Source organism: Pagrus major, chromosome 23 (genome assembly GCF_040436345.1).
Source record: "Pagrus major chromosome 23, Pma_NU_1.0".
Lineage (NCBI taxonomy): Eukaryota > Metazoa > Chordata > Actinopteri > Spariformes > Sparidae > Pagrus > Pagrus major.
The window spans coordinates 16,454,495-16,482,434 of NC_133237.1; the positions used below are offsets into that span (position 1 = coordinate 16,454,495).

The 27,940-nt window shown below is 41.6% G+C and overlaps 2 protein-coding genes across 2 annotated transcripts; both read right to left on the bottom strand.

Moving 5' to 3' along the window:
- Positions 1–821: 821 nt before the first annotated feature.
- Positions 822–17,622, bottom strand: usp36 (ubiquitin specific peptidase 36). The gene is made up of 20 exons (XM_073493879.1): positions 17,547–17,622; positions 13,292–13,557; positions 12,950–13,171; positions 11,456–11,566; positions 8,949–9,051; positions 8,796–8,863; positions 8,153–8,223; positions 7,979–8,061; positions 7,724–7,835; positions 7,493–7,633; positions 6,992–7,092; positions 6,756–6,894; positions 6,312–6,674; positions 5,746–5,970; positions 5,236–5,360; positions 4,478–5,143; positions 3,039–3,259; positions 2,591–2,779; positions 2,363–2,478; positions 822–2,155 (listed from the first exon to the last, which is right to left on the bottom strand). Exons 2-20 carry the CDS (start codon positions 13,542–13,544, stop codon positions 2,024–2,026), a joined length of 3,441 nt encoding a protein of 1,146 aa, XP_073349980.1. The 5' UTR covers positions 13,545–13,557; positions 17,547–17,622; the 3' UTR covers positions 822–2,023.
- Positions 17,623–19,311: 1,689 nt separating this feature from the next.
- Positions 19,312–27,541, bottom strand: timp2b (TIMP metallopeptidase inhibitor 2b). Its single transcript, XM_073494530.1, has 5 exons — positions 27,219–27,541; positions 21,283–21,383; positions 21,082–21,187; positions 20,867–20,991; positions 19,312–20,758 (listed from the first exon to the last, which is right to left on the bottom strand). The coding sequence occupies exons 1-5, from the start codon at positions 27,346–27,348 to the stop codon at positions 20,561–20,563; spliced, it is 660 nt and encodes a 219-aa protein (XP_073350631.1). The 5' UTR covers positions 27,349–27,541; the 3' UTR covers positions 19,312–20,560.
- Positions 27,542–27,940: the final 399 nt, after the last annotated feature.

The following is a 27,940-nucleotide window of genomic DNA, read 5'->3' on the forward strand; positions in this document are numbered from 1 at the left end:
GTCTCTTCCCTGGTCAGAAAAGGTGGTGCGAAATATTGAACCATCAATGCAAAAATGTAGACCGTCCATTCACACCGGTAAATGTTCCTGTGTCAGTTTGAGAGTCACATCCTACGTCGATTTCACAGCTGACAAACACATCCTATGGGAGGTTAGACTGCCGTAGCCTCTCTCGTACTTCACGCACTACAGCGACATAGGGAAGGTCTCGCGTGAGAACGGACAACTCTCTCTTATACACAAATGAACTAACACATTTGCAGATTAATTCTCGAGTTAACATCCACCAACTGATCCGAGTATTAGTAGCACATTAAAGATGTGTCTTTTCTTCTTTAAATTATATATTTATAACATTAAATCCTATACTTTTTATAGCCAATTCAAGGCAACATCTCTAGAATGAAAAGAAATGCATGGGCAAATCTTTACAGCGTTGGAGGGAAACAGGTAGCACAAGATGGACTGTACAGTCTTCTACATTGGCAAAGCATTTTTGTTATAACGTTAGTTTCTCTACGCATCTGTGCCCGGTTTGGTGCAAGATGATCCCATGGTTTCCACACCTGAAATACTTTGTATAAAACAGTTTCTACAGGATGTACAGGATGCAAAATGGTGGTCCGGGGAGAGGGACTACTCTGATATGAAACAGGGGCTTCCGATCAGAGACGAGGATGGGATGCAGGATGTCTGGGTTCCTGAGTCTTAGCCCAGATTCTAGGTGACCAGCATGACAGTCAGAAAAATTGCATAGAGATATAAGATACGGGGGGAAAAGAAATTATTAGCATGTGGCAGTCCCATTCTAACACAGTGCCTGAAGTATAAAATGTAACCCTTTTATTTCAGTACATTGGTAAAGAACAGTTTGTGGCAGAGAATGGAAAGGTCGAATCTCCAGACGGAGAGCTTCTGAACGCTGGACTGGTGAGATGAGCTACATGGTTAAATAGCTGCACAGTAGGAAACAACTGCTCCCGTTCAAGTTCCTCCAACTACCCCACGTCTACTATGCAAATGCACATTGCAATATGAACTGTCAGGAAACAGTAAACATACAGATATGATGAAACGTACAGCCTCTGATGTGTTGTTTGTCAACGCTTCCACAAACTGTTAAACTGTTCATACAAATCAGTAAAATGCATCAACACTGAATCTGAAAAAAAAACCCAAATTCATTATGGAACAAATAAGGGGGAGAGCAGAAATAAAAACAAAATCCTTAATACGTTTTTGAACCAGTTCAGACATGCATATCTTTTTTAAAAAAAGAAAAAAAGGTGGCAATTTTAAACCTTCATTTTACCAACAATATGCAGGCAAAATTTGGTCCTTAAAAACAAGCCACATGGCACAGACACCACAGCAAAATAAAATGACGGCGGATAAAGGCATAAAATAAGAAAATTAAACAGAAGTCTAAAAATAATATATGTTTTAATGAATAAACAATATTAGATCTTTATAATTTGGTATAAAATAATTTCAAGAGAAGGGTAGAAAAAGGTCACTTTTTTTTTTTAAACGTCCAACTTGCTGAGCCCTTATGTCTGCAAAAGTATGCTCTGAGATTGTGTACAGTTTTCATTACAAGGCAGCCGGAGCGTGGCTGCAGGCGTACTTTCTCATTCTTAGCCTACCCTTCTCAAATATGGCAGACTATATTAAATTCATCGTAGCCTGATTGTTCGGAGGATACCAACATACAGTAACTTATTTGACATGGTTTCTCTTAAATACTGCGTGCATACTACTGTGGTGTTTGGATTAAAAGGAGATATGAGGGAGTCGAAACTCACTGGCCAGTCTTAAATGTTACTGAAGCCTGACGACAACAATTCACGTTCCTGTATTGGGATCGATGAGGGCGGGCTCGTGTCTAATTAAGGAATTCGGGTCTTTAACTTAACAAAAGAAAGATAAAAACAAAAAAGAGTGAGAGAAGGTACAGAAGTTTGGTATACAGTATTGTTGTCTCGATATCCAGTCAACATGACCTCAACAGCAATTTGGACTCTCAGCGACGGATTCCAAGAAATCTCTTCCCTCCGGGTGTTACAGACCACTTGTTCCGCCTGTCCTGGATCTTTTGGAAGATGCTGCTGCCACCTCTCCACTTCTCTCTTTTATAGTTTTTTATTTTCTTCACCTGTTCAGTCACATGAAAAAAGACAAGGACAAGATGAAGGAGAGTGAGAGCAGAGGGCCTTGAGATTAGCAACACTAAAGGCAAACTGTGATGGCAAGACATTACAGGTGAACTAAAAGATATCATATATAGATATAACACGTTTTCGCCTGTAATATGTGGCTATAAGATGACATTCTTATCATTTCCTGTTGTGTGTTCCCTCACCTTTCCCCTGTCAAAGTCTTCATCCCACTCGTCGATCACAGTGTCACACCTGGCGTGGCGTGCATCTTCAGCAGCATCTCTACTAATGGCAGAGACCTCTCCATCCCAACTGAGGACTATAAAACACAAACAAATAACCTATAAACACATATACAAACTTATTCTTTTGCTCAGCTCATCAAATCAGAGTATTTCAACAACCCATACATGTTTGAAAGGCACTCTCACCGTTGGCTCCGTAGGCCTTATCTGTGGCATTCCTGAGCAGCTCCTCTACCACCCCGCTTGTCTTCTTCCCATCCCAGGCAGCAGTAGCAGCACGAGCTGGGGTGTCGCCTGACGCACCACCATCGGCGGCTGGCGCCTGGCTGCGTTTGTAGCCGTCCTTCACTTGGCTGTCCCACACGACCACTGAGGCTGCATTTGAGATAAAACAGCGATTAAATCTGGCATTCTCAAAATGTAATGACTCATGGCCTCTTAGTGAAATTGTGAAATGGCTCGTTATTTAAATGAAAGGCTGAGAGGCTGTGGTGATGCAGCCATTTTCAGCAAATGACTGATCAATGCTGAGCAGTATTGTTAGTTCTGTGTTGGCATGGAAACAGGATCACACATTCATTTCACACTGCAGATTTCATAGTATGAATACATGTGCGAGTCAAGGCTCACATACCTGCGCCTTGTTTACTTATTTTGCCGTTCTCAGTGGCATTCATTTTGGAAGGGGGCTCCGCTGCCTCAGGCTCTTCGTTCTGCCCGTCCGAGCATCGCCTGCTCTCCTCCCACAGTCTCACCTCGTCTTTTAGCCTCTTCTTCTTCCTCTTTAGTTTCTTTTTCAACAATATAGAATCTCCTGTGTCGTTCTGAACGACTGTGGCCTTTGTCTCAGAAGTGCTGTTGGAGAAAAAATAAGTTCAGTTAGGTTAATGTTGTGCGTAAACAGAGTGTGAATATCTGTCTTTGGCAATGAAAGCAAAGGAAACAGCACCGGGTTTGCCTGCATTTGACCTTAAATCTTTCCCAAGATGAGCTGATTAAATCGTTTCAGAAAGATGTATGATGTTATTTGCTTTGTAGAAAGCTGACTAACTTAACTAAAAAGAAAACGCAAACAACAAATACACAGCAATAGGGGTGTAACGATCCCTTGATCTAGATTGGTGTATCAATTCAACGATCCAATGTAATCGATCCATATCATCATCTTTAAGATATGCCCTTCCCATCTTGGGAATAAATCAGCAGGGTGAAAACATTTTGGATTTTGAAGTAAAGTCTTGTCAACCGGCAAACAGGACATCTCACCCAATCGTCAGCTAACTCGTTGCTTTCGATATGGCAACATCAGCTGCTCTGTTTCTACAATGTTAGGCTGAAAACATATGCATGCAGGCTGAAATTCAGTCCTGATGTTTTTGTTGGGAGATGCAGTGACTTCAACCAATGATGAGTCAATTTCGGCACTGACGGCTGTGCTGTAATTAGACCAACATGCCCTGACAATCGTCATTTACATTTTTTATGAGGTGCACTTGAATGCACCATGGTGCACATCCTTTGCTGTATGAGCAGAGTTTTTAAATAAATTTCCTTTTTTTTCCAATTTAAAATCGATTTAGATTGTGAGACCCCCATGATACATTTGATTTGTTAAGCTGTGGCCAGGGGTTAAAGTCTGCTAGCCACTATTCTAATTTATGCAATGTAAAATGGCATAGGTTTGAGCTTAAAAAGGTGGCAAGCTAAAAACAATCGCTTTGTTGAACTGAATCGACTTTATGACATCAGCAAATGTATTGTTGTTCAAAGATTTGATGTATCACTGTATCGTGATGAAAAGAAATTGTGATTTCCGCCCCTGAACAGGAATAAATAAAATTGGGCCAAGTACAGGTACAGAAGTACTCATGCCTTTCCTTCTTAGACAGTTAGTAGGTAGCACACTGCTGCACTGTGAGAGTTTCTAGAAATGTCTGAGCACAGTTCAATGATGGGGCCAACTGGTTGTTATGGAAACAACGTTATGTGCCTCAGAATTTACTTCAGGCAGCACTTTTTCAACAGACAAAAACAATATTGGCAAAACAATTAGAACCATAAACTTCCACCCACATTTCAGATGCAGGGCGCGCTGACGTTGTGTCCTTCAGAGCCTCCACCAGCTGCATCTTCTTTTTCTTTTTCTTCTTCTTCTTCAACTTCTCAGAGTCCATTTCCTGTTCTTTCTGACTGGACTCGCACTGTGTTGACGTTGCGGAAGCTAACGGAGGCTCTTGCTGAGACGGTTCTGTATCTGGTTTAGACGTTAGACTCCACATGCCACCCTGACACCAATCCTCTTCCTGGTTGTCCAGATGAGACGGGACGCACTCCCTCTCCTTGACTTTCTCGACATCCACGTTCTCCCTCTTTCGCTTCTTCTTCTTCTTCCGCTTCTTCTCGCTGGCCGATTCCACGAGGTTGGCTGGCGTCACTGTAGCTGGGGACGTGATTGGCTCTGCGTCAGCCTCCACCTCAGAATGCCGCCGCTTCTTTTTCTTCTTCTTCTTTTGATTGGCCTTTAGAGGGCTATTGAGGTCTGGTTCTTGGGCCGAGGAGCTGAGGTTGTTGGAAGACTTGGGGTTCTTTGGGCCGGTACTGTGCAGCCCGTTGGTTTTAAGAGAAAGGCTGGCGTTTGGTTTTTGCAGTGTGGAGAGAAGGGACTGTTGTTTGAAGGATCCACTTGAGTGAGCAAAAGGCTGCGATGACTGGACTTTAGGTGAATGGAATGGACCAGCTCTGGGAAGAAAACAAGAGACAACATCTGGATTAACTCGGTCATCTTTATTCTGAGCGCACGTCATGTGTGGTGTGAGGTTCAGAGTTCCTACCTGTGGGTGTGCGAAGGTGAGGCGAAGGTGAGGGGGTTAAGTTGATTGTGATGCGTGGGGTCACTGGACAGCTGGCGTGGCAAAGGGGGCAGAGCATCAATGCTGCTCGGACTCCGGCTGCGAGCCTGCAGTTATCGACATAAATAAAAACTTGGTGGTCTAAAGAAAATAGCCATGAATGTGACAAAAATAAGGAAGATTAAAAAAGGGATGGCAGGAAAAGATGGAGGGAGGAAAACAAAGAGGAGAGGGTATGGCAGAGAAGAATTAGAAATGGTTAGAAAAAAAGGACAAACTAAAGGAAAAGAAGACAAACTCTAAACAAGAGCTACCATGTGGTTGATTAGACAGGCACACTGGAGATAAAAACACATTACATACAGCAGGAAATAAACCAGAAAAGGAGAGTTTTCTTGCCTTAATAAAACTACTTATTGAAACCAAACCGAGGTATCATGAGCTTTCACTGAGACAGGAAGTGGTGCTGCTGCTGTGGATGGGAGTGTTCACCTTCTTGGCTGACAGGGCCAGTTTCTTGGCGGGTGGAGGTGACATGGTGCTGGTGGCTTCAGACGAGATGTTGTTGAGAGCCGGGGGTTTAATTTTTGCCGTCTTCTGCTCTTCTGTGCTCTGAGAGCGCTCCACGCTCTTGGCTGGAGACGCCAGGCCGTTGGAGCCTTTCCGAGGGGTGGAGGGCGTCTCTCCTACTGGCGCACTTTTGGTGCCGATGGAGTCCTGGACAAAAAAACAAAGGAAACATTGTAGACCAAAGGATTAATCGATTACAGCTGGCACAGAAATGTTCATAGTATGCAATATAAGCAACATGGACAGTTTTTGTCAGCATTATGTTTTTTTTATTCCCTGTGTTGTTAAATAGCTTGTATGCATATCACAGATCACAACAGTATGTTTTTAGACCACCATGACCGTCTCAATACTTTCACATCTAGTTAAGCACATTTTGGTCTATTTTGGGCCGGTCTAAATGATGATATTAGATGAGAATAGCAGCCTAGATGCTGCCTTTGAAGTAAGATTCCTGCTTGTCTGTGCCTTTTCAGTGCAAATATTACCTTTGAGTCAGTGGTGTCGGCAGAGGAAGAGTCAGACAAAGACTTAATTGAGGTAGACGCTGCCATGCCTCTGCCCTCGCCACCTTGCTTTTTATCTCCCTCCGTCCTGCTGACCCCGTTGTTGGAAGGGGTCGGGGTGCTGCTGCGGGACTGCGCTTGGCTCTGGGGGGAGGGCTTCTTCAGCTTCTTGAAAGGCTCTTCGATGGTCGTGGGTCCGCCTGGCAGCTTCGGCGGGCCGTTGGAGGACGACGTCCAGTTGGAAAGTCTGGGCTGTGGCAGAGAGCTCACACCGTTCCTGGAAATGGGCAGGCCTAAACCACCGTCCATGGACTGGATCTTACGCAGCTGTGCAGGCTCAAGTTTCTGGAAGGAGGAGTAATTTTATTTAACACTTAAAATGAGCTTAAAGTCCAATGAAAGGCTGGCTGTGATCTGGTCTCATACCTTTGTGACCTGCGGCGAGGAGAGAGGCCCGTTCAGGTTGGCCCTCTTTATCTGCTCAGAGGACGCACTGTTCTTCCCAGGATGCAACATCCCCTGCTTGGTGGTCTGCCCGTCTGCATTCTTCTTGGTTTCAGGGATCCTTTAATACAAAAACAAAGAGTCCAGTTTATTTTATTATATATCCAGGGATAAACAGACATGGTTTTGATCTCTTGCAGCAGCCCACAGTGTCTTACCTCAGGTAGAAAAGCACATAAGCCTGCTGGTTCAAGACGACTTTGATGTTACTGGAGTGCACCATTGAATCATTCATTTGGTACCATTGTCCGTTGCTTGCCTAAGAGGAAACAAGAAGGTTTTTAATAGAAACCTTTGCAATACAAACTTCTTATAGCTAAGCAGCTAACATCTGTTTTAGCCTTCTGTTAATTTGCATGGCAATAAAACAATTTAATGGTGCAGCTCTTCTTCAAAGTGTACCACGAGGGAGCTCTCGATTTGGTAAGATATCATGTTTTAAATTAAGTGTTTCTCAAACTGTCTGCGACACCGAGCGCCTTCAAAGCCTCGCAGTGAGCAAGACAGATGTGTCAAACATTATTCAAACTGGCTGTGTTGCTGTGTTGTCAGACTTCAGCAATGTCACTGAACATTTGGGACCTTTATGCGACACTGCCTGAAAAGGAAAAAGGAAAAACAAAAAAAAAAAAGGATGTTCATTCACTCCCTCATCTTACCTTGACATAGCAGTAGTAATGGCCAGCGTGACAACTGTAGCCAGAGTGCACCAGGACAGCATAGAGGCCGTACATAACAGGATCGCCTGAGCTCTGAGACATGTAGGGTCGGATGTTCAGGAATTCTGGGTAACCAACATCCTGAGAAATACAGACGACAGAAACATGAGATCACAGAGAAATGAGACAGCACTTTCAAAACGGCAGACAGTGTGAGATTCCTCCGTTAACCTTTGTTATTTTTCCTCCGCTGAAGTTGGCGAACCTCTTCAGTGAGAGGGTCAGTACGTTAGAGGTTCGATGGACTGTGAAGCGCTTGGTGGCTGGTACTTTCTTTTTGCACCTGAGGAAGACAAAAGAAAGTTATAAGTCATAAAGAAAAACCTCTCTCTTAACTTGACTATTTGAGACTGTTTTTCAAATCCCAGCAGATTTACTTAAATAAATAAATGTAGGATGTTGTTGGACAAGATAAGCTGCACTCACTTGGCACACATGTAGGCATTCTCTCCACTGAGTACGTCTGGTTTAACAAACAGTTCCAGCGCTCGCACAATGTTTGCTGCTTGCTGAAAGAGAAAAACAAAAACACAAAATATTATACACTTACAGAATATTTCCACAGAAGTGAAGGTTATATTGAGATGTTGTGGAACATACCCGAATCTCCACGGCGATGTCAAGGTAAGGGTCATACGTGTCCGACACACTTTTACAAATAGAGCATTTCACTGAAACACAAGATTAAAAAACAAATAAGTCTCTGTTCATTTAGTGGGGTGATGTGGTGTTAGTGGAGCATTTTACACTTTACCCCACTTCCTGTAAACAGAGCAGTAACTACCAACAACTGCCTCTGACTCTCAGATCAAACATTATGGGGAAATACCTTCACATGTTTCGATTTCAGATCTGGACCAAACGGACACTTTCACTAAAGGTTTTAATTTGTTTCCTAATCTAAAACAGCTGCATCTTAAAACTATACACATATAATCAAACTTGACTTCACTCTATTTCATGTCTGCTGAGGAAATCCTATTGATTTTGATATTTTTGACAACACTACTGCCTACTACTTTGTATCGGCACCCGTAAAAGCAGCGTAAACTACATTTTTAAAGCTGTTTTTAATGATGTACATATATATATAACAATGTTATAAGTCTGGACTGCTAGATAATGGATCAATGACACACAACCAAAAGTTACAAAAGTGGAAAAATAACAACAGTGCACAGCTGTAGAGGCATTTTTCCCCCCACATTTCCATTTGTGACAGTAAAAAAAAAACATTCAATACCTCGTGACCTGAGGTAACCTCCAAAGATCTGATGCACCAGCGTTGTGGCCTGGGTCTGCCTGTCGAGCCTACAGACAGGAAGGAGAAGATCGTCAAAACAATATTCATATGAAACATATTCATGCCTTTAACAGACAACAATAAAAGCCTTACTTCGGGTAGCCATTGAGACAGGCTTTCTGCATGGCATCGATGGTGTACCGCAAAAACTCATGGGCGTCCTCTTGGCTTCCGAAGCGAAAATGCCTGGCAATTTCTGTGGGAGACAAAAGTGCGTATTAGCTGTGAGCTAATTAAAGTCCTATATCACAATTTTTATTACAATTATTATTTTAGCCTCACCACTTACTGAAAATGGGTTTGTAATGACCAGTGCTTTAAATTTAATAAACAGGTGAGCAGATGGGTTTTTTTACGTCACAGAAACAAACACTCAAATATGTTAAAACACTGAAAAGGCAGACTTTTTTATATTCGCATTGTGTCAACGATGATCCGCAGACATGCTGACAACAAAGGGACAGCCCGAGGAAGCATTTTTAACAATCCTTTGTTCTGCCAACGCTCGTATTCTCTAAAAATATGTTTCTGCAAAACACCAGAGAAGAGGCTCAATAAAAGAAAAGTGCTTCAATTCTTTAAAACTTCCTGTCAGACTTTTAAAGGATGCAAAACAAACTACAACTACACAGGCTTCTTTCAGTATTTGTTTCAAAAAAACATTCATATTATTCAAGAGTAGCAGGTTAGAACGTGGTTTCAACTATATAAGATGTTTATGCATAGGAATATGCACATGCACACGTTATAAAGCAGTACTCAGTGAAGATTTAGGTCTATTTTAAAGGTTAAAGAGTACACTTTCATGGGCACTTAGCTTCCCTCTGAAGTTAGTATCTCAGACATACATTCAACAGCGACCTAATAAAAAGCTTATAGTCACTTACTGACTCCAGCCAACTGTCTCATCTGAAAGTCTCACATTAGAGATAATGTAGCTCCGAAACCATTTGCCTCTACTGTTATTTCCTAATGGAACGGAGGAAAGTATGAGCTGGTAGAATTATGATGTGGTCATCACCACATTCCCAGCATAGGACAATGAGTCACCCCTGAGTGGGAAAAAAGGAAGGAGACACCATCGCTCTAATGACCTGTTCAGGGCACCTCTTAGGATGAGAAAGACAACATCTTGAAGATATGAACTCGCGCGATTTTATTTCCTTTGCGAGACCCCAGCTGTGAGATCCTCGGGCGATTTCAGGATCAGTTGGAGGAAGCTTTTTCAATTTTAGTGTGATGACACTGCAAGTATTTGCATTTTTTTGGGGAGGGTGGGCAGGCGGGCTGAGAAAGAGGCACAGATGTTCAACAGAAGAAGAGTCACAAAATCAGCCAATTTTGAAATGAATCTTTTTCAGTTCAGTTTCTTTTTGCATTAAAATCATCTTAACTTAATTGAGGAACACAATTTATCTAATGTGCTGGAGCCTACTGCTCCTGTTTGCAAAGACACCTATACAATAAAGCGCAGCAATAGGGAGCAACAGAGGTGAATGACTTCTGTCCCAATCGTAAGCAAACATAGTTTAGTTTAACCCTAACCCTGCCCTGATGCGATTCCTTCATCACATTGAAACTCGTGCAAAGTCTGGCTTAGGAAGCAGCTGACAACAGACAGCAGGACTGCAGCAAGGTGGGCTAATTAAACTGTTTATTCTGCCGTGCAGTGTAACATTTGTCATCATGTATTTCCCACCATTAATTTTTTGTTTGGACATGTCATGTTTTAAACTCATTTCAGTTAATAGTCTTTGGGCTCCTGTTGTGAAACTAGTAACAACAAATAGAGGTCTCTCGCCCAGAGCGACAGACACGACCGTACCGTACGTGTGCAACTCGTTACATATATGTTACACAATGTAACGAGAGCTGGGTTAGGTATGCCGGCGAGAAGATACCCACCTCTCTTCAAAACATGTCGTACAACTTTGTCACTTTGATTTAACATTTTAGGAAATATATGTATTAAAAAGGTAACACAAAAAAAGAGAAAGACCCAGAAAAATGACCTCGGCGTCCTTAATGGTAGCTACGGCCTGTATAAAACACATCCAGTACATCTCTATGTCCGGGTTGAAAAGAAGCGAAAACGGTGGCCGGAACATTTTTGTGCTAAAGCTGCTCCTCTCAGCCTGCAGTCACAAGGAGACAGAGAGGGCATCGGGGAAGGAGGAGGGGAGGAGGGGGGAATGGAAAAAAAAAAATGAGGCGCAGGAGGTGGAGACATGATTGCAGCAGCACATAAGGACGAAGCAGGCAGGTAGGGAGGGGACTGGGACGGAGGGAGGGCTCCTCCCGTGTGACTCAAGCACAGTGCTTCACCATGTCAAGGTGCAACTCACACCTCTTCTCTGCTCTCTACACGGTGTTCATTCACAGCCTGCAGCCACACCGCTCCACTTTTGGACTGCAGTTACTGGCTGCTGTCACATGGGACACCGTGGCTAGTGTTGCGTCATCGAGCCTCTGGCAGTAATTCAACAACAACAAAAAAAAAGCAGGTGTCTGTGCTTCCTGATACAACCTACACTGAAAACTAGCGAGCAAAAACTCATCTGACACAGTCTGGCAGTGTTGAAGGAAGCTGGTGGTCTTACTTTTCAGGTCTCTGATGAAGGAGACAGGCTTGATGGCATTGCCCGTGTTGGCAAAAGCTTGGATGATGTGGTTCTGCATTACACAGATCATACAGAAGCCTGACTGGTGACCTGAAACACAGACAGCAACAACAAAGAGAATCAGAGTTATTATTAAAAATTATAAATGTGTTATTATGACAGTATTCAGATTGCGAAAAACAAAAATGCACTGTAAAATGTAATGCTAAATGGATCTTTCACAGAGTAAGTACAAAAAGCCACAGTGCACAATCAGAAAGTGTGTTTGCATTTAAAAAGTGAAAATCAGATGAAAAATAATCATATGAAGGACACTGGTGATGACTGAAAGGCGCTCAGCAGCGTACTTTGCTTCTCTCCCCCATGTATGGCTTCACTTTTAATTACCTAAAGCATAATCTAAGCTGTGGCATGCTGCAAAAGCAATTCATTTACTGTAAACCCTGGTGAACCATGCCATATAATGGCAGAAAACAAATGGGTGCTTGAGACTTCAAATCTGGGTGAAAAATCAGCTCAATCTAATCTGCTACCACTTTAAAGAAATCGGTAAATTTTTCAGTAACAAATGGTAAAATACACGACGCACATGTGAGCAAATTGACTTTTAAAGGCATAATAACTGCATCTCAAAGCATTTCACACACATAAAAACAAAAAATAAAAAGTCTTGATGCAATAATAGCTTACTCATGACTGTGCACCTGCAGTAGAAAGTGAGTGCGTTTGTTGTTTGATGCTTACTATTTCAGAATTTAACATGAAGCACTGAAACTTAGAAGTCAGTGAGTCTTGTTTCACAGCCTGAATGAAACTTAATGTGAGCTAACTGGCCGGCTGAAGCAGCTGTTTTTGTTTTTCTTCTTCAGCTGCTTTGGCTTGAATTCCAGAGTGACATTCAGCCACACGTGTCTGAACACTTGGTCACAGTAGCTCGTGGTGTCATTTCCATAACTTAAAGGGTTCATATCATGCTCATTTTCAGGGGCAAAATGTTTACATGCTTTTCAAAAAACATTTTTCTCATACTGTCCATTGCTGCAGCGCCCTCTATTAACCCTCTGGTGCCTTTCTCTTTAAGGCCGCCATCAGCCAGTCTGCTCTGATTGGTCGGCTCTCACAGGCCTGAACAGGCACTGCCCACTGTGTTTCTGCATCAGCTCTGCTGGTGTTTTTGCAACCACGGCTGAGGGTGACAAAAGTTGTGACATCACACCTTCATGAAGTCCTGACGGTTCATTTGAAAGCACAGTTTCTTAATACGTGTGCATTTTTCCCAATTGAGTGTTTTAACACCTTCAAATATCTATATAGCACTAAGAGGTGCTTTAGGAATAAAAAAAAAAAACAGACAGGAAATCTCACTTTTTACAATATGGGAACTTTGCAGGTGTTTTCAGAAAAATATAGGTGAATGAGAGCGTACATGCCCCGAGTCTGGCTGCATTTTAAGAGCTCGATTCAAGTACTCACAGGCACGGCTGTGCTCCTTTGAGAGTAAGTAGTTGGCAAGTGGCGGAGTGTAGGTGAGACACTGCACTGTGGAGTTGAGGAAGCAGGTGTTCCCGAGGTTGTGGAGGCCGGCTCCCACCCTGTACACGCGCTCCCATTTAAGGGTAAGCTTGTTCCCTGGAAAGAGCATCTTTTGCGGGGCGGGGATCCCATCGCTCTGGCCCCCAACCACGTTCTCTGAGACTGAAAGAGGGGATTCAATTATCAAAAAAGTATTATACAGGACTTAGAAACTGAGCTTTCAGGCCTGGTAAAGCAAATATGGAAACACTTCAAACTATCCAGTTCAATCTGAGAGCTTACCTTGCCTCTTTATTTGGGCAGGCTCTGTGGCCTTCTGGCCCGTAGCGCCCTCATTCCTGGGATTGAGGATCACATACTTGTTCTTCAGGCTGTCCAGTTGATAAGAGAAACCCTTGCTGGCAGGCTCAAACTCTATCTTCTGCAAAAGGACTTTCTTGGCAGAAGAGGCCAGCAGTTTGTTGAGGTCGCCCTCATCGCCCGTCTCCTTTCGACCAGGTTTTAATGCCTCCTTGAGTTTATCAACTATCGGCATTGTTGGAACATCACTGCAGAGAAAGTCGGATTAAGTGTCAGTGTCAGAAATTTCTCACACAAGAACTACATAAAAACAATGTGCATTTTCTCCTTTTTGCTCAAAGAGATCAATCACATCATCTTATTAGGTCGAGACCCTCCTCAAAAGAACCGTAAGTAACTTTACTGTCTTTTTTTTATTAAATGGTCAGTTTGCTGGCATATGAAACACTGGCAATGGTCTTTTACACAGCCTGTTCCAAGGTGGGACAGCTGTGCCTTTATTCAGGGTATTTCTGCCTCCGAGATGGCAGTAGAGGTAATAACGGCGTCAAATTGACGTTAGCGGTGTGATGCTTTGACGACATGTTACGTGTGCGACCTACAGCTCAGAGATTTTTAAAGCAGTTAGCAGCAGTTTGCAGCGAACTAAAAGAAGGACAGCAACCTAAAATGTCTGCAACTTCAGGAGACATCGAGGTCGGGGGGCTCATAACCGTCCAGCAGAGGAAGACATCACCTGCCTTACCAGTGAGGTAAATTATGTTTGCCTTCTGACGTGATCAAAAAACAAAAGTAAGCCTTGAGTTGATCAAATATATATTGAATCCTATCTCTCAGATAATCACTTAAAACAAGCAGGATGTATTTTCTGCCACTAGGGGTCTCTCAATCAAAACAGTAAAAATAATTTGATGACCTTGATTGTGAAGCTGTGTGGGATCATGGAAGTTGTTGTCTTCATTGTTTAGCAACCAACACCGCTGATGAAATTATATCTACGTGACACAGGCAAGCGTGTTCACAGACTAGGTAATGTTTTAAAAATGTAAAGTTACGTTTTATCACGTTCGCTGACATTTAAAATGCACCTTTACCTTATATACAATAACGGATTTCAGCGGTTTGAAATTGTTGGAAACATTTTGCATAGTTACACATTATATCTTAAACAGCCCAATAACGCTCCTGTCCTCCAGCAGGTACCTCTTCAGGACATACATCCTGACGTGGCTCCACAAGGGATGCGAGCACCGAGTGCATCTGAGGAGCCAGCTGGGTCTTGGCAGCTGTCCCCACAGTTATGCAAGACATGAGACGTTGGTCACATAGGGTGGGGGGGGGGGCAGTGTATGAGACAGAAGAGCATTTACAGCACATAAGGTGTAAGCAGCTGCCAGGTCAGATTTCTTATAATTTGTTTTGCCTGCATCAATGTTTTTATTGTTATCCACCCAGCAACTGGCATGTTTCTTCGGTAAAGCTGTAAATCATCACATGTGGTCATCTGGACTATCAGTGACATGAGAGATAAGATAACAAATGTTGCTTGAAAAAAAATACAACATTTACATTGGCTGTCTGCTGTCCCTTTAAATACAGTGCAGCTGAGTGCACTAAAAGGACCATTTCAGTGTAGATAACAGTGTGTGCACATTTCCACAACAACCGTCTGCCAGAGTCAGCTCAGTGAATGACTTCTGACGTGTGATTTTCTACAAAAGGCAGCAGGCAGGCAAAACGTGTTCAACTCTAACTGAGGAGCGTGTAAACCGCATCATTCAGTCTCTAATTCCTCTCATTTCGCCCAGGATGGAGCAGAACTGACCCTGAACACAACAAACCCTCGTAAAAGTGAAAGCATCACATCATGGAGATGTTACGGTGCTACATTAAAACCACCACAGGCATGGAGAGTGCGGTGATGAGAGTCGTGTTCATCAGAGTGGGCAGTGACGTCACAAGGAGGGAAGGAGGGCTGAACATGCATTGTATGCACAAGGGCGAGCTGACCTTCACGTGCCGCTGATACTGATACAACTAAGAACGACACAGCCCAGAGGGACACGGATAACTGCAGTGATGCAATGTTAATACACTGACCTGAACAAGGTGTTTGATCATGCTCTTGTGTCACAACAATTAGTAATGTCGTTTATACACAGCACGCAGAAACTTTCCAATGTTTGTGGCGATTTAGCAGCTACATCTGCTTATCTATGGTACCTGCATTCCACCATATTAGTGTTATTAAAGTAAATATATTTCAAGTTTATGTGAAGTTTTGTGAAATTACATTAAAAAGTCATTGTTCAATCAAGAGCATCCTTCTGTTTTTGAAGGGGGACTCTCATGTTCATGCACATCAGTGATGTAACTGATTATAATAATTGTAATACCTTTAACCTTGATAACCATCTCAGAAAAATGATCATGGTATGGTACAGTTTTTAACATTGTACACTGGGACACTGACCACTGCGGTTGTTCATTTCTGTCTTGCTTGCCTCAGCCATCCATGTATCAATGCATCAATACAATGATGGCGTAAAATCACATTATGTTAAAATAAAAATTACTTCAAGTAATGACTGTCTGATTAAATCTGACCTCTCTCTATATGAATATGATAACAAGGCTCATTTTTATGTGCTCTAATGAGTTACTTTGGTTATACAAACTCATACTTTGGAAATAATACTCACATCGACATATTTGGATACATCAGTGGATTTGCTAATGGCAAAAAATGCTATTTTCTTAGGTTTCCACCAACATACACATAATATTAACAAGTCTAAAGGTGTATTACCACATCATAACAATAGCAATACTACATACAAATGTGGATTTCACATAGCCTGTATGAAACCGGCTCAATTTTATCAATATGTTCATTTTAGTGGATTTTTTATGGAGCCTTTGTCAGACTGCGTAAATGCATTTAGTGTTAACAACAACAGCATTTTAATCCTGTGTTTTAGATGTATAGAATTTACTTGGGTGACCCAGGAAGATTATTTTTCTATTCAATTTTTTGGTGTTATTTTTTCCCTAAATTCAATCAAGTCCAAGTGATAACAGACAGGGTTATCTGAGGAGTCTGCTAGTGCTGGTGCATCTGTGCGCAAACCTAGAGAATACAAAAAAGTGACGCTAATCCGAAGAATTCAGAGGACTGTCTGCAGGACTTGACCACTTGAGGTCAAGCAACAGAAATAATTTGTAAGACTATTTTTAACACATTTAAAACAGCAACTCTTCAAGAGACAACATCTTTTGGTATTGGACTGCTTGGCTATGACTGCCATTCTTTACTATTGCCTAATATTTTATAGACGAACCAATCAACCAATTAATTCTGAAAACAATCAGGACTTTATCAGTGATGTAAATAATGCTAGTTGCAGGCCTATTACTGATGTAAATGGTACAATATGCAGTATTTTTATTACAGTCAATGTATAAGTAGATAATTTGACAATCTTTTGGTAATTATTTAATTAACGTAATTATATTGCTGGCACAAATAATGCTGCTGGGCCACCTAATATTTAACTAACAAGGACAAAAAAAGCAGATGTTATGTGTGCATTATTAATATAATAACTATTATTAGAAGCAGCACTTCTGATCTCAAAGTTGAGTAAAACGCGAACGGTTGACTTTTTGAGGAGCACCTGAAGGCAGCACAGCCATTGCTGTCACTTCTAAAATCTCTCCATCGTTATTGATCGATTAGACGACTAGTTAGCCATCTGATTTAACAAATTATTAGTACTTCTGGTTCGTAATTATCTTGAACAACTCCAGCTCAGCTTCTGTGCACCAGCTGGAGTCAACTCACAGGGCCAGTCATCATGGCTTAGATGCTAAGTTGCTAACACCAACCACAGCTAACGTTAATGTCGACCCGGACGGAATCTAGTTTGGACACAAAACGTCGCCATTGCTTCGGTGTATACCTCGACCCATCATAATAAACTGTGTGTGTTTCCCTGCTGTCTGTCGTATCGTTGTCTGTCTTTTCACGCTAGCAGCAGCAAATTAGCCAGCGAGCTAACTTAACGTGGCGAGAGGCTCCAGCCTCCCTCACTGCTGCAATGTGGGTTAGCATCCGAGCGTCCAGGTGGCTAACAACCCCTAAACCGCCACATCCCGCCTGTTTATTTCACAACACCACCCTGGAAATACATGCTAGCGGTTACTACGTATATCAAAATGGCGTTTATTCGCTCACCTTTCGTTCAATCGTCCAAAATCGTTGACAGTACAGGGGTCTGCTTCCTCAGCTGTAGCTCTTGAGTCTGGTATTTTCGCCCATGCTGCATTATCAGAGGGCGGCGACAACAATGACTGACGGGGATCAAAGACCAATCAGAGAACAGGTCACGCCGTAGCTGCAAGGTTCAGCCAATCAGCGCTCGCACTGACGTTTCGCTGTCGGGAGAGAGCCGCACGTGACTTCCAGCCAGCGCTGTTTACCATTGATGCAATCGGCGCGATTCATGTGAACACATTTCAATGCAGCTGCAAAGAGCGCCGAAAAGGAAAGGAAAGGAAAGGAAAGAAAAGCCCTGTGTTGGTGCTCTGCAGTCATGTCAGGCTTGCATCACTGTGAGGACATGAAGCTGCCTTTGGCTCGCTCAGATATGAAGACCCCCCCCCGCGAGGAATTAAACCACCGCACTCGTGCCAGATCCCCTTATTGCTGCTGATTTCAACCTGCTCAACATCTTTATGGTGTAATATGAGCAGATTTCAGCCCTGTTAGGTGACCCCTCACCCACTCCATACACATTTAATAACACTGGAGTGAACTGACTAAACTAATACTCACAGAGGACTGCTTTTCATCCTTGAGTGGATTTAGATATATGGAATATCATGCAGTGTTAAATACTGCCATTAAATCTAAATTATTTTATATAGAAATCACGAGAGTATTATATTGATAGTGGTACATTTGTGCACATGTATAGGCTCGTGAAGGAATGTCTGTGACTGTCACATGTTGTTGCCTCCACTAGGCGGCAGCAGATCGCAATAACTACTCTGTTAGGGCTCTTAAAGGGCAACTCCACATTTTTTTTTTACACATTCAAGTGTGTTTACAGGTCTCGGGGGGGTACTACTGAATATGTAAAAAACAACAACAACAACAACTGTATTATGAAGCCTTTTGTGGCTCCAGAGGAAGTGGCATGTAATCTGATATATTCCTCCAGTGATGTCATTGATTGACTAAATTGCATTCTGGGTAATGTAGGCACCAGGTTTGCATGGAATAATAAGGCATTATCTCTGGTTCTGATGTATTGATTTTGACAATTTCTTTATAAACTAATCATTAGGAGTCCAACAGTGTTATACTATTTTTCAAAACCTAGTGCCTACATTACCCATAATGCAATGCCACTGAATGTCATCACTGGAGACAGTTTATCAGATCACATGGAGCTTCCTCTGGAGCCATAAAAGACTTTTTACTACTTTTTCCTCCAGTGATGTCATTGAGTGGCTAAATTGCATCGTGGGTAATGTAGGCAACATGTTTTGAGAAGGAAGAATTTATGGAATAAAAAAGGTGAAATCTCTGGTTCTGCTGTATCGGTTTTGATAATTTGTTTTTAAACTGTCCATAATGAGTCCAACAGTGTTAACCTGGTGCCTACATTACCCATAATGCAACCCCACTGAGTGACAACACTGGAGGCAATTTGTCAGATTACAAGCAGCTTCCTCTGGAGTTAACTTTTAAATACTGATTGAAGAAACTGAATTATACAGAATCCTTTTTTAGGTTTATAAATCTTGCTCTCCATGCACCTATGTGTGACAAGTTTTATTTCTACTCAAGTCACATTTAAAACCTGAATATTGTGTGTACATAACTAACAAACAAAGCCACTCTGAATCTTCGATGGACAGAAATCCTTTGAAATGAGTCATTTGAACTGAATGCTGGAGTCACATATTGAACATTAATCTGAAAATAACCAGTGCAAAGCATCAAAACACGGTTTGGCATTTAATATAATAGTCAAATGTACAGTATTGTATCAGTTAGAAACGCATGCAAAAATCATCTCAAATGTCTCATGTGAAACCAGCACAAGACATCAAACTTGACTACAGCTTCAAAATGAAAAATCTTTTTACACTCTCATATTAATTATTAAAAGTCACATGACATTTGCTCAACACTTTCATGGTCATTTCAAAGGCTCTGCAAGTAAATAAACGATTGGTTACAATATGTTCTTTAATTCACTGCCCTAAAGGATGAGCCAGCCAGACAGTTAACAATTAGGCCTCCAAATGGGACCTTTAATGCACATAAAATGTGTGTATTTTGCTAATTCTGTCAAAAATATTTGGTCTTTTTTCATATCAAAGGTGTCAAAAATGTGGGCATTTTTTTCTCAATAAGTATGATGAATTATAACATCCTTAAATAAAATATGCTCTTACACTAAAGCATTACAAAGAGAAGAGCTGTTGATAAAAAATACAAAGTACAAAATGGAGGATTCAATCCTCTTTTTCAGCCATTTTTCATTAGAGACAATACGACTGCTGTGACAATTGAGTTCAAAGTGCATTCTTGTCTATTTAGGATTATTTTAAGGAAACAATTAGCAAAAGCACAGACTTTGCATACTAAAAACAGGTTTGCCACACCTTAAAAGAAAACCAGAGGAAAAAAGTTTTGCCTGTCCTGCTTCAGAAACAATCTGAAACAGGACAGGAAAGAGGTGGCGCTCGTCACAAATCAGAGGCTGAAGGCCGGTTAATGTTGTTTATGAACACACAGATTCACAGAATAGTTACACTCTGAGTTATAGGCATGTTGCATTACAGAATGATAGTCCTCTTTAAACAATACCTTCTGTTAAAATTCAAATAAAAAAATTAACAGCGTGAGAAAACAAGAAGTTGCGGTGAACATTAATGATGAATTGTGATGATTATCCCTTTATTTCAGCTGAGGGAGAAGTGGTTTATGAGGAAGTGCTTTGGATTTAGGGCTACGTGGTCTGAAAGTGCTGAATTCATAAGACTGTTGATTAAAAAAACATAATGAGTCCTGCAAAATAAAAAAGATCAACCTCACCACAGAGCACATGACTTATGGCTCTCTTAATAAGAAAACAAAACAAAAAAACAAAACAAAATAAAAATTTGACTTTTCTTGTTTTTGGTGTTTATATTTTAGTATATTTCAACTGCGGACTATCGGACAGTGGTGAATTAAGGGTCTTCGATGTCCAGGAAATCCCTTTTGGGTGGTGCTGACCCTCTGTACCAGGCGCACGAGTCATCACTCCTCTTGATACAAGCAAAGTGTTTGGCTTGCTGTCCGTTGACTGTCTTCTCGATCACCCAGTCCAACCACAGGCACTCCGCCGGGCTGGTGATCATGCAGGGGATGGAGGTGCAGCGTGTGATCTGGGAAATAAAACAAAACACAATCAGGAACAAGCAACAGATCTTTTTCGGGATTATTTTAGTTTGTGGTAACTCCACTTTTAACTGCTTGACATCCTTTAGCTTTACCTTGCAATCACAGCCCATTTCATAGCGCTGAGTCAGGCTCTTCCTCTGGGTGTCACTTGTGTCATCCCAGGGCAGAATGAAGTCACACAGCGTGACGTGCATCGTCCCGTCGGCCTCCAGTTTGCCTGAAGTGAGAGGCGAGGCAGTGAGATGACATGAAAAAAACCAAGGAACACTAGTTGCTATGATAATATGTAACGTGGTAAAAGTTATACCTGCGATGAGATACTCCTTGCCGTTAGTCTCCAGAGTCACTCCACACACGGCAGAAGTGGGAGCAGTGTAGATGGCATCGATATCCTGGCTGGGTCCTTTGAACATCTGACGGTTCAAACAGAGAAGAGAACATTCAGATTCATACTGTATTTGAGTTTATACCCCAACATGAAAATGACATCGTTTTCCCACCCACGTACCTTGATTTGTTTGATCTCATACTTGATCCGCTTGATGGGGTTTCCATAGATGTCGTTGCCGACTTCCACCTCCTGCTCTCCGACTAACTTCGCCCTGATAACTGGAACGAAACAACAAAAACAACCAGACGTTTAAGTTCTCTGAAACGCTATTGTCGTTTTAAAAACTGCTTGATCTGAAACAATATTGTCATGTTAACGCCGCTGGATATGAAACAATATTGTCATGTGAAAACCGCCGGATCTGGGTCCGTCTGTATATGATCTAAGCCCTGCCTAGGTTCGGCATGCTGAAGTTGGCCACAACACATTGCTGTGGCTTGGATCTGAGGAGTTTGCATGTGCCAGGTGCTGGGAAGACAGAGGCACATGAGTGTTTCATCAGCTGCAATCAGAGGGAGGAATGTGTGCTGCCTGCTCCTCGGGCTCCGGGGCGGACGCAGGAGGAAGCTAGTCAGCAAATCTTTGAAAAGCTGAACTAGAATGCTCCCCTCGCCCCCAAGGCCTCTCTGCCGGCCTGCCTCTCTGTCTGGATAGAGGTGCTGACATGCAAATCAACCTCTCTCCCTTCCCTGTGCAGCCCTTTCCCTCATCTCTCTCTCTTGAACTTTGCAGATTCAGAAAAGTTTGGAGAAGGGGAAAAAAATATAACAGTTCAAGTGGAAAAACATTATCAGAGCCATACGGATGAGCCTTTGAGCTCTAATACTGAAGAAATATGAGTCATGGGTTTCATAAACACTGCTTCTGTCGTGTGAATCCAAACACTGAAGCACAGTGTTGCACTGATCACATGCCAGTATTGCTAAATACCTGTGGATTATGGGTATCATTACTGCACACTCACATGACTGCTACCCCGAGTTTACAAAATTCAAAATCAAGCTTTTAAGTGGAAGAGACTAGCGCTAATGATAACCAGATGTTCCCTCTGAAGTCCCAGCTCAGTCCTCGCTTTCCCAAGGTGGCAGCTACCGACTTCCTCAGACCATCACCTCGCCTGCTTCCTCACCAGAACAAGATCGAGTCGTTTCGTTCACAAAGGTATGAAGCTGCGAGCCATATGTGCCCTAATTCGATGACAATAGAGGCTTAGAGAACATCTCCTTTTAAGGGTCTAAAGAGTCGCCCCTCAAGAGAAAAAAACAGGGGAAAAAGGGAGAGCGTGTGCACAGATGGAGAGAGTGATGGGAGTGTTGAGGAACAGACGAGAGAACGGACAGGGAACAGTTTGCAGAGGTAGACTAACAGCGTCCTGCGTGCCATGCAAACATACGAGTTGACACAACAGAGGGAGGGAGGATTTAGTTTGCAGCCAGGAAAATGTTCAAAATCCTGAGCTGTGCAAGCTGTGAGAGCTGCTGCAAAGTAGCAGATACACTGACAAACAAGCTGTACACGCTAAAGGCACGGTTTAAAAATGACAAATCAGAAACTCCTTCAAAACACTCTGAGCAAGTAAACGCTGAGAAACTCTCAAACTTCTCCGGCTACAAAGTGGATTAGCGGTAATCCCCTTCGCCTGAGTGTGCAGAATCACACACAGATGACTTCTTCTTCTACTGGTGTAAAGTAGGGCAGGTGAAAATATGCACTGTATGTCAAAAAAAACACTGAAAATGAGGGATTATGTGAATGATGTATATAATCTGAGCACTTGGGCTTTAAAATAACTTTTTTGATTGCTGAAAACAGAGACATTATGGTAAACAAGTCATTATTTGCAGTATTTAATAACCAGTGATCCGTAAAATCCAAAACATGCTCTGATTTTCTGTGCCAACTCTACTAAAGCACTAATAATAATGATAATAAATAAGTTATTTATTGTTTTCGAGTGAGAAATATGACAGATTTCCTCTACTGATACACAGTGTTGACCCAATTCTCACAGGACGGGATGACGTTCACTGAAACAGGCTGACCAAGCCCTTTAAAAACCATATGTTCCATAAAACTGGGCATTAAGGGAACCGTCTAATTTTCTTGTTACTCAAACAATAAACGCGTTATTTTGTATGTAGTATTGTGGACATGGGAGTGCTTTCAAAAACAAAGAGGAAAAAGAGAAGAAAGCAAATGCATGTCATGTAATTGCAGGGCCTGGACAGCCATTTTCCTCTCGGAGAAGCCACAAAGCGGTCATACTTCGAAACGAGAAAAACGGAGCTACAAATTCAAACCGACTCCTCGAAGCTGATCCTATCTAAGGACACATGGATCCAATCCACCATTGAACAATTGTTTACTTAAAAAGAAAAGTGCTGAAATGTGCTAATAGTTTGTCCACATTTATCCCTCTATTTTGTAGATTGCACATAATGACGCTAATGTGCAGATATTCACCTGAAGTATTCCTACACTGAGCTGCTAAAATGATTAAATCAAAGTATTTCTGCCTCAGTGAGCACGATAAAATTAACCTGCGGGACGGATGGATGCGATGTTTAACACTAGAGATGCTGGAGTGTATCGCAGCTGCTTTTAATATCAGCTCTGCTCACACAGCTTGCAGCGTGCGGCTGTGTTTATACCGGAAGTCATTTTTAAGACAGCTTTCTTTTTAAAGATACGCAGGTACGCTCTGTTTTCACGGAGAATTTTGAACTGCAAATACATAATGAGCGCAGCATATGACTGCCCGGCATTCCTCAGCTGCGGCCAAAGACTCGAGGGATGGATTTCAATTTATGAGGAAAGTTTTTTTTTTTGTTTTTTTGCTCCTGCTCTCTCTGCTTTTACAAGACAAATGGAGCTACATGTTTACAACTACGGCTGACGTATTTTGTTTACTGGAACAGAGGGAAAAACAAGCCAGACGCTAGTAAAATAAGGTCAACTAGGGGCAGAGGTGGAAAGTTAACCAGTTAAAACTACAGTCAGCGACTTTTAATCTTTTCATCGGGATTTTTCTCTTACTTCTACTTTTTATGTTGACTTTGTCTCCATTAAAGAAAGTACTACGTGAGGTGCAGCGCATCATCTTTGTGACTGACGTGACCCTGTGACCTCATCCAAAGATAAACTCTTACTGTTCTTCCCTATTTTAAAGAAATTTCACTTGAGACACTGACACCTAAGTTTGCAAGATACTCTTGCTCTTGAGTAATTTTCCGTCGGCTCCAGACACGGTCTCTTCGTCTGTGCAACTTAAGTAATACTTTCACTTCAGTAAACTGTCAGACACTAAGTAGGGGTTCCTCAAGGCAGCATCTTATTGTGGTGCAACAGCATGGAAATACTACACCAATTAGTTTCTACATCATCATACTGCAGTTAATCCAAATAACTTTGATTTATTATTAAGCAAGCGCCAAACACTTTTAGTATAGAGGATAGTAGACTGGAAACTAAAGTTAAAAAGTACTCGTAAAGAAAAGGTAGAGCTAGCATCGGTAGATAATGATCTTCATTATGACCGTCTCATCACTTCACACCACCCACTCATTTTCAAGGGAGTGCAGGTGGAAACCTATGTAGCAGCCGGTGACTTTACACGCCAGAAGCATCACTGATCAACAAATTTTCTGAACTGTAGAAAAGATGTTCAACTCTTGGGAACAGTTTGGTACAGTTACGAAGATTCCTAATGTGGCAAAATCAAGACATTTTTGGCCAGGCAGGATGATCTCCTCGACAAAATGGTGGTTTATGTCAGTGGGAGGGTCAATCCATGGTGCTGAAGCAGGAGGGGTGGTTTTTAAGGTCATCTTCGGACCTGACCTCAGAGACCGGGATGTTGTGCCTTAGTTAAAGGTGTAGTACATAAGAATTTTGGTTTAAAACATTAAAAAGTCAACTAAATTTTTAAACAAAATGTGAAAAATAATTTTTAACCACATGTCAAAGACATCTTTGTACTGTGTTGCAGAGATATCTACTGAAGTTAGCATGCGAGCAAACTAGCCCTGAACTCAAGAAGTGATAGTCCGATAGTAAACAACACTAACACTCTCCCGGGGCTCTGATCTCCCAGTCTGAGCAGAGTCAGTTAATAGGAGCGCTAAGTGCACGGCTAGCACCGCTAACTAGCTGATGGAAGCTACAGTTAGCCTCCTATTTGTTTTGAGTATGAATTCGGCTACAACCCAACCGATACTCATATATCGGCCAATATACACAGATTTTTTTTGCAGTGATTTCTCAAATGTGGTTATCAAACACTTACTTAACACACAAATTTGTAATGCAGGACGGGTATTTTACAGTTTCAATAAACTTTATTGTCCAAAATTACATCAATGAGTTATATTGTGATAGTTATACTGCCGGTATATGGTAAAAAATATTGTGATATTTGATTTTATCACCCAATCGTAGCATTTATGAATTATTTTTATGAAGATTTCCACATAAAAAGACATATCGTGTATCGTGATATAGCCTAAATATATTGTGATATTATTTTATGGCCATATTGCCCAATGAAATTCTTTCATTGTGTCAAAATAAGAGTTTTAAAGGTGCTGTATATAAGATTTGGTGTCAAATAGGGGGCAGTGTACCACCAGAATAACCGCTAACTGCTGTCTACTGTAGCTACCGTTAGCTAGTTAGCTCAGTTAGCCATGCAGCTAGTGGTCCGGACTGAGAGCTCAGAGCACCTGGAAGGTGTTGATGTTTACATGGTGTATATGATGGCTATCACAGGAGCTTTAGATCAATATGGACCAGGGGATAGCTGGTTAGCAGGCTAACTTCAGAGAGAAATCATAATGTCAAAACTGTTATTTCTTCATAATTTATTGATAGTTTTAGTTTTTTTTTTCAGGTTTTAAACTAAAATTCTTACATATTACACCTTTAATTCAATATTTTGTCTATTTATGATTCGAAAAATGAAAATATATCTTATCAATTTGGTCTATTATTTGAAAAAAGCACTTTTTGCATTATTATTATTATTGTTATTAATTGTATTATTTGTTATAATTATTATTAGGGCTAGTTGCAGAGTAGCAGTAGAAGTAGTAGTGGCTACAAATTGTTGTTAGACCCAAATTTAATGTCCAAATCATATAATACCTTTCTTCACTATCTTTAAATGTCTTACATTAGCTCTCCTGCTCCAAAGAAAAGGTTGAAAGAAACTGCTCAGAAAAAAAATATCTGACTTCCCTTTACAGTAAACTTTCGGGCGGGATAATGTGGTTTCTTCACCCTCCAGAGTCGTGGAATCCAATGGTAAAGAGAAACCTTTGAATAAGTCAGCTTCTGTATACATACCACACACTCAGCCAGCTCACAAGCAAGAAAAAAGGCCCTCAGCAAACCCCAATTTAAATAGCAGCACAAGCTGGTCACTGTTGAGACTGTCGTTAGCTGAAGGCCTACGCTGATGGCAGCAACAAGCAGTGTTTTGTAACAGGTAAAATGAGAGGGGAACTATCCTGCATGGCCTTTGAGAAAAGCAAATTAAGCTGCCAGTTAGTCGTGATTAGGGAAGTGCACCGTAAACCTCTCAAACCACTGATCTGAGGATGATAGGAATGATTTCTTTTGCATGATCCTTTGCGTTACTTCTCTACCATGCAGAGAGATGAGTAACAATCATCAGCCTTTAAACTCATCAATAACAGGCAGTGATGTGGCAAGAATGCAGCTTGGAAAACTTTTCTCTAGGAGATCTTGTAAAAAACTTGTAAAAAAAAGCTCAAAAAGCAGGCTACACAATCAGTCACCGAATGAGATTTTTAAAAAACGCCATCATGTACATGAAGTAGATTTAAAGAATATCAACAGATGATTAGAAAAAAAGAGAAAAAGGGAGGAGGGAAGTGGAAAGAAAAGATTGAGAGACAGAAAAATTCCATCCTCCTCCCCCTTTAATTGTAAACATAAGAGTAGGGAAAGTTTCCCCCACTCAGCATTTACACTTTCAGATCCTTGTCCTCCTGCATTAAAACAAATAGTGACTAAACACTGAATCAACTTACCGACATCTGAGCTGCAGAACGCCTGCTGAGGATGCGCTGGGGAGCAGCTGCAGGCTTCTGCTATTTCTTCCACCCGCCACAGAAACAGGATGGCCAGAGTGACAAAACAACTGTTCGCCGTCCAAGTCATCTTAGAAAAATACTCTTGTTTAATTTAACAAAGGGAGAGGTGAGAAAATGTGAGAGAAGTCCTACAGGAAATGAACCAAAAGTGACCCCAGCTTCAACAGACGATCAGATGTCAGAGTAAAAGATGCACAAGGCATGAGAGGGAGTTCATTCCTGTTGAAAGCTGCAGAAGAGACTCCTCCAAAATCTGTTTTCCACTACCGTCAGGAGCAGTTTTTATTACCACAGGCTGGCAACTGACTCCTCCCCTGCTGTGGTCTCAGCCAGTGAGCTCAGCAGCCCTGTGGAGGTCAGGGGCTCCCAAAGTGTTCACATCCACACACAGGCAACAGTCACTTTCTTTCTGTCACAATAGTTTGATGATTTGTGGTGACACATACACTATCTGCTAACTCACCCAACTGTCGTAAACACATGCATTTTTTCCATTGAACCACTTCCTTAAACCAGAAACGTTTATACTCACATATAACTATAACCCCTCCCCAGATCTACATCTAAAATCACATCAAAATAACTGTAACATTATAGATTATTAATTCATAATTACCTGAAATCAACTTGCTAAAATGGTCATTATATTGGAGGTATTT

What these genes read in the sequence shown, in the direction of transcription:
- usp36 (XM_073493879.1), bottom strand. Translation starts at nt 13,544, where the DNA reads ATGCCGATAGTTGATAAACTCAAGGAGGCATTAAAACCTGGTCGAAAG. An exon ending in ACATCGCCGTGGAGATTCGG is followed by an intron (nt 8,062 to 8,152) that starts GTATGTTCCACA and finishes TTTCTCTTTCAG; the next exon opens with CAAGCAGCAAACATTGTGCG. An exon ending in ATTACTACTGCTATGTCAAG is followed by an intron (nt 7,093 to 7,492) that starts GTAAGATGAGGG and finishes GTTTCCTCTTAG; the next exon opens with GCAAGCAACGGACAATGGTA.
- timp2b (XM_073494530.1), bottom strand. Translation starts at nt 27,348, where the DNA reads ATGACTTGGACGGCGAACAGTTGTTTTGTCACTCTGGCCATCCTGTTT. An exon ending in ATGAGATCAAACAAATCAAG is followed by an intron (nt 21,188 to 21,282) that starts GTACGTGGGTGG and finishes TTGAACCGTCAG; the next exon opens with ATGTTCAAAGGACCCAGCCA. An exon ending in AAATGGGCTGTGATTGCAAG is followed by an intron (nt 20,759 to 20,866) that starts GTAAAGCTAAAG and finishes TTTATTTCCCAG; the next exon opens with ATCACACGCTGCACCTCCAT.